The sequence below is a fragment of the Thamnophis elegans genome, chromosome 4 (genome assembly GCF_009769535.1).
Source record: "Thamnophis elegans isolate rThaEle1 chromosome 4, rThaEle1.pri, whole genome shotgun sequence".
Lineage (NCBI taxonomy): Eukaryota > Metazoa > Chordata > Lepidosauria > Squamata > Colubridae > Thamnophis > Thamnophis elegans.
In genome coordinates, this window is record NC_045544.1 from 110,856,447 (window position 1) to 110,869,642 (window position 13,196).

A 13,196-nucleotide genomic window follows, 5' to 3' on the forward strand; every position below is an offset into this window, starting at 1 on the left:
AGGAGAAATTGACATTGTGAAATATCCCTAATTTGAAAGTAGCAGAGGTTATATTTTACTAGAATGCTTGGTCCAAATAAGGTATAAATATCTTAAATCAATTGATTTATAATGGTTGTGTAAAAGTCTTGCATTATGAATATGGTTTATTTATAACCTCTGCTTCGTAATACATACAACTGAAATATGTACTGAGTAAGCTGTATGCCCGAGATGATTTAACAGCCTGGAAGATGACCTGCAATATTAGGAACTTTAAATGATGTAGTACTTGAACTGAAACCAAGACTCCAATTTTATAAGGAACGAAAAAGTGGAATGAAACTTAATATAACTTCAAGTATCTAATTATGGAATGAAGAATTGGAATATTCAAACTTGGAAAATCAATGAATTAAAGATTTTAGAAATGTAAGCTTATGTTATGATTTATGAATTAAATATTTAAGAAAGAAATTCATTTGAAAATATTATATTTATTTGATGTAAATCCCCCTCCCCCAATCTCAGAACAACTGGGAGAGGCTAATAATATGAAACCCCCCCCCCCTAGTATTTAATCTCTCCATCAGGAGTTTCAAATGTTGGGTATTACATTTCTATTTGGTGGGGAATTGCAAGAAATTTGAGTTGTTTTTAATATGATTTGGTCTTGTCTAGCTGTATCTCTGTTTTGCTTTCAAATCATAATACATATTAATGGGATTTTGCAAAGAAGTATAATAGGTAAAGACATAAACATGATGCTCAACCATATTTTTAAAATCTGGAATTTATCACTTGATGAAACCCTTTGATTCTACTGAGCTTGAGGTACATCAAAGGGATTTTAATTTTATATAAAGAAATTTAACTATCCTGATATTAAAATATAGATTCAAGATATGCACGGGCCTATTTTTGAAAACGTTTTTGTTTTAAAATTAAGATGAAGCAATATGTTCCCATAGGCTCTAAATTTAATGATAAATTAAGAATTTAAATTCTAAATTGATACTAAATAATCATTAAATTATTTTTTCCTTTTTTAATATTTTTTCTTGTTGCTTACATTTACTTTAGTTAATATCATTAATTAAATGATACTGTTAAATGTATCATTGCATTCATTTAAGCTTCGCAGAAAAGTAAATTGCTGGAAGTAGGAATTGTTAGAACCAATTAGCATGGCTACCCTTCTTTTTAAAAATATTATTTTTTATTATACAATTTTCTTTGTTATATATAAATTTTCCATATCCACAATGGCAGTGTACTGACTGGGTATAATCTCTTTTAGATAAATAGCATGGCTACCCTTCTTGAAGTTGTTACAATTTAAAGAATAATCAACAGTGAAATTAATTATAATAATAAAATATAATTAGAAGACAGGCTGTTTTATATGATTGCTATTGAGTTTGCAATCTATAGTCAAAAATGATAAGCTTTACAATTTCATTCACAAGAAATACATCCAGACTAGATATATTGAATAAACAGAAGGCATAATGGTTATATCAGGGCAAGAATTAATCAACATTGGCCTATATCTAGGAGCATAACAAATCCAAGTAAAAAACAAAAGGGAATTTATTTATTAAGGATTTTCTCTCTTTTTTTTTTAGCAGATTTTTTTTTTTTTAATTAAGGATTTTCTTTTAGCCAAACAGAAAGTAATGTTACAATCAACCAAGAAGGCAAGTTTTTTTTAAATTTTCCTTAAGAGAATTTAAGCTTCTCCTCATTTTACAATTAATTAGTTCTCTTATTTCAGACTAATGAAGATGATTTACTTATGTTCCACATATTACTGAATTACAGTTTTCCTTGGTATTGATGTCACTTGATGAGGGGGTTGTAACTCGCTAACATTTGTAGTATTATAGAACTCATGTTCTATACTAATTTTCTACTCGAAAGAAAATGTTGCCCAGCTATTTTTTTCTCAACAAAAATATAAATACATCTAAAAAATTATAAACAGAAGAACACTGACACCTCCTAAACTTCACTGAAGATGCTACTTAGCCTGATAACGAAACATTCAGAAACCAACCCACAAGCTCAGAGAACAAACCTTCGACCTCATCCTACACCCGAGGGGCAGGCACATTATTGTATAAATATATTTAAAAAATATTTGCCCCTCAAATTCAACCTTAAAATTCTGCTCTATATTTAACGTTCCATTGATTTTCAGTTGTGAATATAAAATGTTTGTGTGTGTGTTTGTGTGTTGTGTATTTGACATAAGATATATTGTACTCAAATTGCACTTGGCAGATGGCAAAATAATAGCATTAAAGTATAACAGATGCAGAATTTTGAATTTTCCACGCCTCTGCCTTGCAGTCGATTGATTTTTAGTGAATTTTACTCTCTCCAATTCACTTACATCACCAGACATTCAAGAGCGCTAATAAATTTCAGTTTTTTTTTTCTCATTTAGTATGCTTTTTATTTATTTGTTGTGGTTCTGTGTTGCTTTGGTCAATTGAATTTGCATCACTTATGGAAGCAAACACCATATCATTATAAAGCGGATTCTACATTACAAAAAAGTTAATACTGAATATATTTCAATAATTCAATAAAACTGCTGCTATCACCAGTACCCATCACTGATCTCAAGTACAGTACATTTATCAGTTTAGAACTTCAGTCTCCAATTGCTTTCCAAAAAGCTACGTCCTCATCACTTGTAACTATGATCCATATAGTTTTCTTCACATTTTAGCAAAGTAGTACATACATATAATAATGAAATAGATTTAAAGGAATAAGTCTGCAAGAATCTCTAACAGCAATATAAAACAAGCCAAAAGGATCAATATAATGTCTAATTGAACGCTGGAATTTTTAGTGCTTCTGCCAGGACATGGACTAATTCATAGAAGTCATCGGGGTCAATGCTTATTAGCTTTGATGGCAGTGTGATTATTTCTGGCCATCGGCTTGGAGACGAGTAGATTTTCTTGTGCAATTAGTTTGGTCATTGTGAGAAAAGGCTGATGGACTAAATAGGCCAGGGATATGATCCAACAAACTTGTTTGTTTGTTTAATGTATAGAGCCATCCATCTCACACAAGTGATTTTGGGTATCTCACAAGATTAAAACAAACCACCCTCCCAGACAAGTTCTTAAGAAAATCATGAACTTAACTCATTGCCAACAGCAGAGCTTATCTATCCACTGAACCAAATGCCTTGGGGGGAGGAACCAAGTCTTCAGTGCTTTACAAAAGGCTGGACTCACCTGAATTTCAGAGGCGATGTTGTTCCATAGTACAGGTGCTGCCACTGACAGGGCATGACTTTGCAGTGCAACAAGACATGGTTTAATAGAACTGACCCAAAGCATGCCCTCTGCATTAGATCTTATAGGACAGAGGTGGCCCTGGAGCAGGGTGGATAAAAATCAATGCTTTTAAAAAAATAATAAATCAGATTTTATTTTTATCAAATTTAGTTTAATGAAATACTTTTAGAGTAAATATCTAAAGATAGTTTTCTATTTAAGATACATTTATAATGTAATTTATTCAGCATTAAATGGAGCTTAGTTATGTAGTGTGAGGCTGTATATTCTGCAATATTGGGACTGTCGGTGAGTCAACAGCAGGTCAGAGGAGCTGCTGCCGGATAGAGATGACACAGTTGCTCTTTAAAAATTATGATTTAAATCAAATTGATTTAAATCAAGCCTTTTTACTAGTGATTTAAATCACAATAAAGCACAAAGCTTTATTGTAGCACACACCTTTCACTCAAAAAAGCTGTTACTTTTGGTCTACTCCACCTTATAGGCTTTGCAAGGTCATGTTGTCACATAAATGTCTTTAATATTTATACTCAGGCTTTTAATACTTAATGCAAGGAAGTCTCAAAGTCTTGCCTTTTTTTGTAAACATTCTTGTTCTAGCTGGAATGAGGTACTCTTTCAGTGTGATTGTTCCACTTCTAGTTGCTACCGAGCTCTCAGCAAAGCTCCAAGCAGGTCTTCCACAAGGATGTGCTGCTCACCATGGCTTGTGATGCTGGCAATTGATAGCCCTTATGCCTGTTTGTAATAGCTACCTATCTCCAGATGTCCTCTCCTCTTCCCTGTCTATATGCTAATTTGCCACCTTTTCTCCTAACACCTCCATCTTAGTGTTTGCTTTTGCTAACTAAGGGTTTGGGTAGTGTTAGGCTGCCTCTGGACATTAGCATGTCCTTGCAAATGCCAACGTATGGCTCAATTATCACAGGCAGCTGCAACACCAGCTTGGATGCTTCTGAATAATACTGTGAAAAAAGGTACGAATGCATGAAGGAAGTGAGGATGGGATACGTTGCAGCCTCTGATGTGCGGATGACCTTGGGAGACAAGGAGAAGATGCTGCCTAGAAAACAATCAGACAAGAGAGGCAGGAACCCCAGCGTCTTAACTATCAGAGAAAGAAACTTAGGAAGGACCCCCCCTCCCTAATTGATCAAGTGGTTAAAAGCAGTATTTCTTGCTAAATATGGTGCTGTCGGAACCAAGTTCAATTGAAAGGGAAGTGGTTTTCAATGGTCCGCACTTAAGAATTCATACATCATTCATCTTTGACAGCTCCTCATCAAACAGGAACAGGCAACATTCTTGTGGAGAATTTTATGGTTTTGGTTTTATGCTCTGCACATTAACTTTCTCTTTCACTGTTTTACTTTGAAAAAGTAGACTGTCCTCCCATTCTACATTTTGTTACAGTATTCCTCTGCAATTAGCCTCCCAGGGGAGGCGGTTCCATAAAGTAGGAGCAGCCATGGAAAATACACTCTTCTGAGGTTCCATTAGGTACCAGATTTCGGGGAAGGGATCAGGAATGTGCCTATCCTATTTGAAATTCTGATGTTGCACAAATCATTCTGGTGCCCACTATTGGAAAACAGCTATTTTGGACAAAAATATCCAAGAATCTTAACTCTCACCTGAATTATTAGCACATTATTAGTGATAGTGGAAGAGATGCTCAACTTTCTTTTGTCTCATTAATTCCATTAACATTGTTGTAGAAGCCTAGCAGGGCTATAGATTGGAACCAGTAAGAAAATACACTTGGCGAATGTTTCATAAAGTTTTGGAATCTGAAATTTCCTTGGCTGATTGACTTCTGCCTTCAATTACTGAAAAAGGAATCCATACGACGAGGAGCCATAGTGATGCAGTGGTTAGAATGCAGTATTGCAGGCTATCTCTGCCCACAGCCAGGAGTTCAATCCTGAATCAGTTCAAGGTTGACTCAGCTTTCCATCTTTCAAAGGTTGGTAAAATGAGGACCAAAATTTGGTAGGGTAATATACTGACTCTCTAAACTGCTCAGTGAGCGGTGTAAAGCACTGTGTAACAGTATATAAGTCCTATTGCTATGAAACTAACATATTCTCGATCATATGCCTAGAATTGAAGAACAGAATGATTTCTCTTTAAAAAATTACTTAGGAGGCATCTTCAAATTCAAAACTACCTCTTTATGTATTTGTACCATATTTACCTGAATAGAAGATTACTCTGAAAATAAAAGGAAGTGTAGACAAAATTCTATATCCATCGATCCAAAGTATAGACCAGATTTTTTTTGAGGGGGGAGGGTTAATGGGTATGAAATGGCTGTAAATTAATGATCTCTAGTAATAACTAGAGGCACTCTGACTGGTCTGCCAGTTCGTTAACAGTTATTTGAGGGGTGGAGTTCAGCTTTTTCAGCAAATTTAGTACTCTGAAAAACCCTTAAGACACCGATGGTAATATAAGTTCTAGAACTGTCAGATGCTAGAAAAATATTAACCATCCAATAAAACAGTAATTTCTCAAGTTTATTTTGATTTTTAAATCTGAAGACTTCATGAATGCCGTGGCAGCAATTTCAAATAATTACAGCAGGAAGATTGTACCCAGAGAAAATTGGCAATGTTGGCAAGAACTGGCATCTATCCACGCAATACAGTAATTTGATTATATCTGCAGAGCCCAAGAGAAGATGGAAGGCAACACTACTCATATGAAACATTCAGTTGTAAAAATTAAACCAGGTTGCTATTTTCTACACAAGTTTACTACTATAATACATAGAATCCCTATAAGAGTATGCAGAATTTACCTCAATTCTCTGCCTCATGTACAGACATTAGGAGGAAAAAAAGACAAAGATTTAGACATTTTAGAGAATGAAAAACCCTCAGAAGTATAATTTTGTAACATCCATTGCAAGAAGTGTTGATGTTTAAATTGCTGTGTTGTAACTAAGCAGCCAAACCAAGATGCACCATCTTTGCACTGCTATAAAGGACCTAATTTTTAATGAGGAAAAAGTTTCGGAATTCATAGAAGTATGAAAATACAATTGATTTTGTTTTCTGGAAAAGAGTGAAATGTTAACCAATCTTAAAACTATTATGAAACCATATGAAATGACATAATTGCTAATACAATTTTACTTAAGTCTAATTCATTCAAATAATAAATACTGCATTGTAAATATTGTTATTTACACTTCCCTTTAATCAAACATACCTTTCAAAAAACTATCAAAAATTAGCCATTAAGATTATGAATAGTTTACAACCAATTCTTGAAGATAATGACCTATATCATAAATATCATATGCAAAAATCACATCTAAACTTAACAGGAAAATAACTTTGAAATAAATAGATATGGAAGGAGTCTGTTTATTTCAATACTTTACAGTAGTGCCAGCTAAGAGTTCATTTGAGGGTAGAAGTTGATTATGTTGAAAAGGTTATGGTAGGGCTTAAACATACAGTGAAATCTATATCAAAGCTGCCATATAAACAGAAAATAATTCAGGATGAAGATTCTGAACATTCCATCTGATATTTTACCTTTTCCCAGAAATTCAATGGAAGTAACATTCCAATTAATTTCTTAAACCAAGCAACCCTGTAATGTGTCACCATTTCCAATAACCACATAATTATAGAAAGGCAAAAGTAGGTGAGGTTAGCCCACATCTCCTGGTTAGTTCAACTGGGTTCTGGCCACAGAGAAAAAGGGCAGCACCCAAAAAATGCCCATTTAGTAAAAACTAGTGTTTTTCCTTTGTTCTGTTATTCTAATACCACATGACTGCCTTTGTGCAATACCCAAATGAATTTAAAAATGCATCTTTGTCGTTCTAATCTTCTAGTGGAAAATACATGAATCTGGTAAGTCGAACCATTATTGATAAAGTCCTGGAACAGGCTTGCAGCTTCCAATCTATTGTGAACAGCAAAATATCACTACACTTAGAAAGAAATACAGCTTAGTCAAAATTACAAGAGCTACAGACAGTATTAATTCTGAGCAGCATACCTTTAAGAAAATGAATACTGTACATTCCTGGCTCTTTCAAAAAGATTTGGGGAGAGGTGAAAGGAGCAGGTTAGGTTAGGCACAATTATCCACAATTCCAAGCCCTCCTCCGCACAAAAAGGCAAAAAAAAAAGAAAACCCTACAAGTTGTTCCTACTCCAAAATATTCAGTAAAATTCATTAAAAAGGATTATATATTTCACATTAATAATAAAATGCTGAATGCTCTATTGTTGGAGCAATCAACTATAATTATGTTGCATTTTCAGGAAGGATATCTCTGATATTGTCAGCTAAGTTGACAGGGTGGCAAAGAATAAAATTTGTTCATTGAAGGGGGACTGCCCCTAAGAAAAAGCTACTGATCAAAACAGGGATTTTTTTTTTAAAAAAAAATCCACATCTGATCAAGAAGGCTTGCATGTTCCAAAGATTGGGAAACAGGCATGTTTAGTGAGACAGATATCTAAAGGAAATGGAATAAAACAGGCAGTTATTTCTTTTAAGTGAAATAGGGAAAAAAGTATTATAGAACATTCAAAGAAACACAGCAAAATACAAAGTAAGGCATTTTACTTGTAGATGTTAAAAAAAATGAAAGCCTAGCTATATGCTTCAAAAGCCTTTAACTAAGTGGAAATTCTACAACAGAATGCAATTCTGACATATACACCTAACATTACTAATTTGTCAAAGGGTTTAACAAGTATGAGCATGCATAACATGGATACTCTCCTTTCAATGATGTTGCGAATGTGCTTTAGTCCCATAGGAATAGGACAAATCAACCCTCAGGCCAAATCGACTTAACCTGCAAGTCAAGCTGAATACAGAAGTGGATATGATATTTAAATTCTCCTACCTTCAACTTAACACACTAGCGCAAAGCTAATGATCAGAAGCTTCCAAGTCGGGCAAAGCCATTTCACTGTCTTAATGATAATGCCTATGGATCAAAGTTACTTAGGTTTCATGCTGTTGATGCTTTATATGCATTATTTATCCATCAGTCAAGCCATTACTTTCAACCAAATAGTGCATTTTGTTAAGGAAAACAAATCCATGTTTTTGCAAAAATATCCAGATACAGTCTCCCCAACTGAGAAGTGATTCAATGATACAGCAAAAACATCCAAACATTACACCAGAATTGGTTACATGAGAGAAAAGCTTGCATTTAGTACAGTAGATGCTACATATCTACAGCAGACACAGTCCTATTCTGGCAAGTCAGCATTTCCACAAATAGGTCAACAAAAATAAAATATAAAAATAAGAAAAATAATTGTTCACTAAAAACAGTGAAGTGCCCATATCTTTATGGATAGCATTCCAAAATGTACCTGCCCACCAGCTGTGCAGAATCTACTTCCTGTTGATCCAAGATATGAGGAAATGAATGTAATCAGCACCGCCTGCTCCATCTAGTGTGGAGGGTAGAGAAAATGCAGTAAAAAGTTTTGCTTTTTATTGGACACTTTCTCGTTTTCCTTTGTGCAAGTTGCAGTGTGGAATAAGGAACACAGAAAAAGGTTGTTTTAATTTATGATTGAAGGTCCTATTATCCAAGCCAAAGTTACAAGTGTCTTAAATAAGAACAAAAAAAAAAGAGTTTAGTGTGGGGAACAAAAGAATAATTTAGACTTGCCTTACCACAGTGATCCCAAAGATCATCCTTTACAAAACCTGGAAACTTCTGACAGTATTGGCCAGAATGAAGATTTCCACAAAGCTAAGGGCACCCCTATTGTAAGTGTCATTGATGTTTAGTCGTGGTTAAAAACCTGAGTGACACTGTAACCGAACACACAATTTATTAAAGATGAAACACCTCCCTGGAGGGGACAAGAAGGGACAACAACCAGCTAAATTACAAGTTTCATCATGTAAACAAAAACAAGCACCACAATCCTAAATGGAGGTGGATGACTATAGTGCCAAGTGAGGAACTCTGAAGCAAAAAAAAAAAAAAAATTCAACCTGATTGCACCAAAAATGAGCTTGAGCGCATGCAAGTCTTATTTGTTTAGTGCTTAGTGTGTAGAAGTGACTCGCTTATCTGGGAAGGAACACAATCTGGCCCTGTATTCTGCCAGATTTCAGGGGCTCTCGGGCATCCCATCATCCTGTGTGTTGTCATCTATCTCCAGCTCTGCCAGCTGCCGTCTTAGCATGTTGACTTTCACTTGGAGTTCCTTGTTATATTTTATGATGTTGATCATTTCTTCATAAGATTCATCCACAAATTTGGACGATCTGTTCCAGCGAAGAAAGACTCCTGGGGAGGGGGGGGGGAGAGACAACAACAAAAGAACAGATTTCATAACAATCAGTAGTGGGGACATGGGAAAATAATTTTATTTATGCAATGCCTTCATTTCTATCAAAACACTGAATAAAAGAGTTTAAAATATGGCAATACTGTTGAGAAGAGCAAGCTACCTACAGAACAATCAGGTGGTCTTGCTGCTTCACTTCCTTCAGATTACTTTGATCTCAAATGGCTATTCCTGACAGATAGGTTGGTGGAGAAAGCTCTCCATTCTGGCAAGATACAAAAACTGAGTCACAAAGCACAAGCATCTGTGACCTGATGGATTATTAGAAGCCAGAAAAATGTTTCAATCACTTCAGCTTTGCTTTTCTCTTAACTCCCACAAAAGGAAAACCAAGCAATGCAGGCTCCACAGGGGCGTCAAACTCAAGGCCCGGGGGCTGGATCCAGCCCGCAGGTTGCTTAGATCTGGTCAGGTGAAAGGACAGCTGTTTGCAGCCTGTGGGCAACAGCCTCCCTATTCTGGCTTTGCAAAGATTATGAAGAAGGAGCTATTCAAATATTACCTATAGACAATAGGGCTTCAATGCAGAAAAGTGCCAATTAGATGAATTAATTCATCTAATTATTGCTATCAACATGGATTTAAGAAAGATATTTAAATCTGCAAAGACTGAAAAATTCATCTCTTACATCTGTTACTTCTCAAATGGCAGGAGGAACAAAGACCTTCTCATGTTGATCAGAGCAGGAGATGTTATGTATAGGAGAGGAAGAAGCACTTCAGATTTTCTGATCTTAGTGGAAAGATAGTAGAGATACATACTTCAGCCAACCAGCCACTACTTGCTATTCATGTTTTTGGACTTTTCCCCTGAGGAACAGGGGTCCCCAAACTTGGCAACTTTAAGACTTGTGGACTTCACTCCCAGAATTTCTCCAGCCAGCTATGCTTCAAATTTGGGAATTGAAGTCCACAAGTCTTAAAGTTGCCAAGTTTGAAGACCTCTGCTGAAGAACATGCGGCAGCAGCCCAATCTGGAATATGGGTATGAGTGATTGAGACCACATCTGCCTGGACTCCATCTAATGACAGATAGTTAATGCCACCCGCAAGGAAGAACAGCAGATCAGAGGCCTCCAAATCTGCTTGGAGACAACGTACCTTCCCACAGCTGCAGACTTTGTGGTGCAACAGAAGGCCAGATGACTAGACTGTTGGCTTCAAAGAGAGGGTTCTTAAATCGATTGAGCTCTTCTGGTCGATTCACCCAGGACCACAAGGACATTGTCTTCTGAGACAATTTAAGCTTAGACCTGGCAAAAAATTAGAAGTAAATATAAGTGCTCCCAATATTATTATTTGGGGGGGGGGCAACCAGTATTATCTGTTCTATTCACAACATTTGCAGTGAACCCGGAGAAGGAGGGGGTTTCTCTCTATGTGGAAGAAGACTGATTTTTTTTTTTAAAAAAAGCTCTGCTACTTCTGTAACACAAATAAAAATAAATCATGCTTTTTCAACTTGCAAGTAATAGTATGGGAGAACAAAAACAAGACGATACAAAAAAAATTAAAAGATTCTAGCTAGTAAACTCAGTCTAAAAAGAGAAGAAACTGTAAAGTAGCTGCTCCTGTACTAAAATATTAAAAAGAAAAAATATGCAGGATATTCTGTATATTGTAAAAAAAAAGGTCTATATAACTTTCTAGAGAAAACAAAAGAAATCAAAGGATAAAGAAAATATGAATTTACTATACATGTCTTCTTGGTATTCCTTGAAAATATAAACTCTGTTTTCAGTTTAAGTTTTATCAGTATAAGATGCAAGATCCCCCTTGCTGCCAGAAATATGAACACATTATGGGATTTCAAAGTGATCTTTGAAACACAACCATGAAATATTTGTAATAAATTCAAAGTAAACAGAGAGGCACCGCTGCTGATTAGAGGACAAACATATACATTAAATAAGGAGGATATACTCTCTGCTAAGTTAGATCACCAATTCATCATTGTGGTCCTTAAATCTTTAAATATTCAGGCAAATTTTCTAAACCTGATATCCACAGTTTCTTTAGCTGAAAGTTGGAAAACATTTTACTATTCATAGGCTCCCAGAAGCTGATGTGGACAAGATTATGAAATATTGTCCTGAAAGCAAATGGAGAGGGCCTAGATTTTTATAATTTTGTTTCTCTGTTTTGGGGTTGTGGTTCTGTTTTTTGCTTGCTTTATATATTATGTCTATCAGCAAGAAACTATCTTTTATTTTGCACCCAAATTCCACCAGTGTGATTCTGGAAACTATTGAGAGCTTCATGTTATATGGTTAAATGCAATTGTGTTAAAAATAGTGCTGGAATAGCCATTCCTGCTATTGTCTCCTTTGGGATCATAGCTAGGGAAGAGCTGCCCTGCTCTATCAGCCTTTGAAAGCTCAAAAAAGATCCTCATCATCTTCCAAAACACTATTCATTCAGTGTATGTTCTGCCATATTTGTGTTATGTCTTCCCACACATGGAAGGAGACTAATAAGGGACAGGCTTGAGGAGTGGGAAGATTTCGAGAAACCTGCACAGTCATTTCTGGATGAACAGATGAACTAATCCCAATTTGATAAATGGCATAGTTCAAGTGCAAACATCAAGCCTTTTCAATTAATAGCCAAGAGTCCCCATAATTTTAATAGTAATGACATTAATACTGTCTTACATGAACCGTCATATTGTTTAGCCCGTAAGAAACTCAGGAAAAAAAATGTTCATCTACCTTTCATTTTCATTGTTACCCAGGAAAGTTCCAAACTGAGAGGCGTAAGAATGTTCAAAGAGCATGATGAGAAAATGATAGTTGAACTCAAAGGAGCAAGGAAACTGACGAAGAATCTGCCAGACGCAATCCAAGAAAAGGAGGTATACAGGAGCCTCCCATTTCTGCTTGCTATTTGAATAAGCTGATTGGGCACAGCGCTGTTGAAATGGGTGGCCAGCCTGTAATGTAATTGCATAAAAATATATACATTATAAATTTAGACAAAATAATCATGTACTGGTTGTAAGAAATCTTTTGGGATTCAAATTCTCCTTTTATGAAATAATGACCAATATTAGTAAATATTTATACTGTGTTGCATAAAACATATTACAATATAGAATTATAGAGTTGGAAGATGCTGGCTAGGCCATCAAGTTCAACCTTTGCTTAGCACAGAAACCCAACTGACAAACAGCTCCCCTACTGGTGAGGCATCTAGTAAAAAGGGGACTCTTGTAACAGTTGAGCTGTTAGAAAGTGTTTCTTTTTTGTATTCAATGGAAGCTGTCCTTTTCTTACCTAAATCCACTGGGACGTTAGAATTAGGTTTATTTATTTAAATTTATTGACCACACAAATTTAATGGACTCTGAGCTGTGTACAAAACCATAAGAAAACATAAAAAAAGCTAACAGCTTAAATCAGTTGGCAGCCTAGATTAAAATGATCTAATAAACAACAAAGTCAACAAAACAAATCAGGGGCCTTAAACAACACAGATCAACTCCAGAATCCATTCTCGGTTGGTCACCGGGATCACAGGTTCAGTTTTTCAC

The 13,196-nt window shown here is 35.5% G+C and overlaps 1 protein-coding gene across 1 annotated transcript in view; it reads right to left on the minus strand.

Moving 5' to 3' along the window:
• Positions 1-5,810: 5,810 nt before the first annotated feature.
• The window catches only part of MTMR9 (myotubularin related protein 9), a 41,517-nt gene continuing 34,131 nt past the window's right edge, over positions 5,811-13,196 (minus strand). The window contains exons 9-11 of the mRNA XM_032216668.1: positions 12,376-12,596; positions 10,766-10,917; positions 5,811-9,603 (exon numbers count right to left, since the gene is read on the minus strand). Coding sequence (XP_032072559.1) covers positions 9,425-9,603; positions 10,766-10,917; positions 12,376-12,596 — 552 coding nt within the window. The 3' untranslated portion in view covers positions 5,811-9,424. The remainder of the gene's footprint in view (positions 9,604-10,765; positions 10,918-12,375; positions 12,597-13,196) is intronic.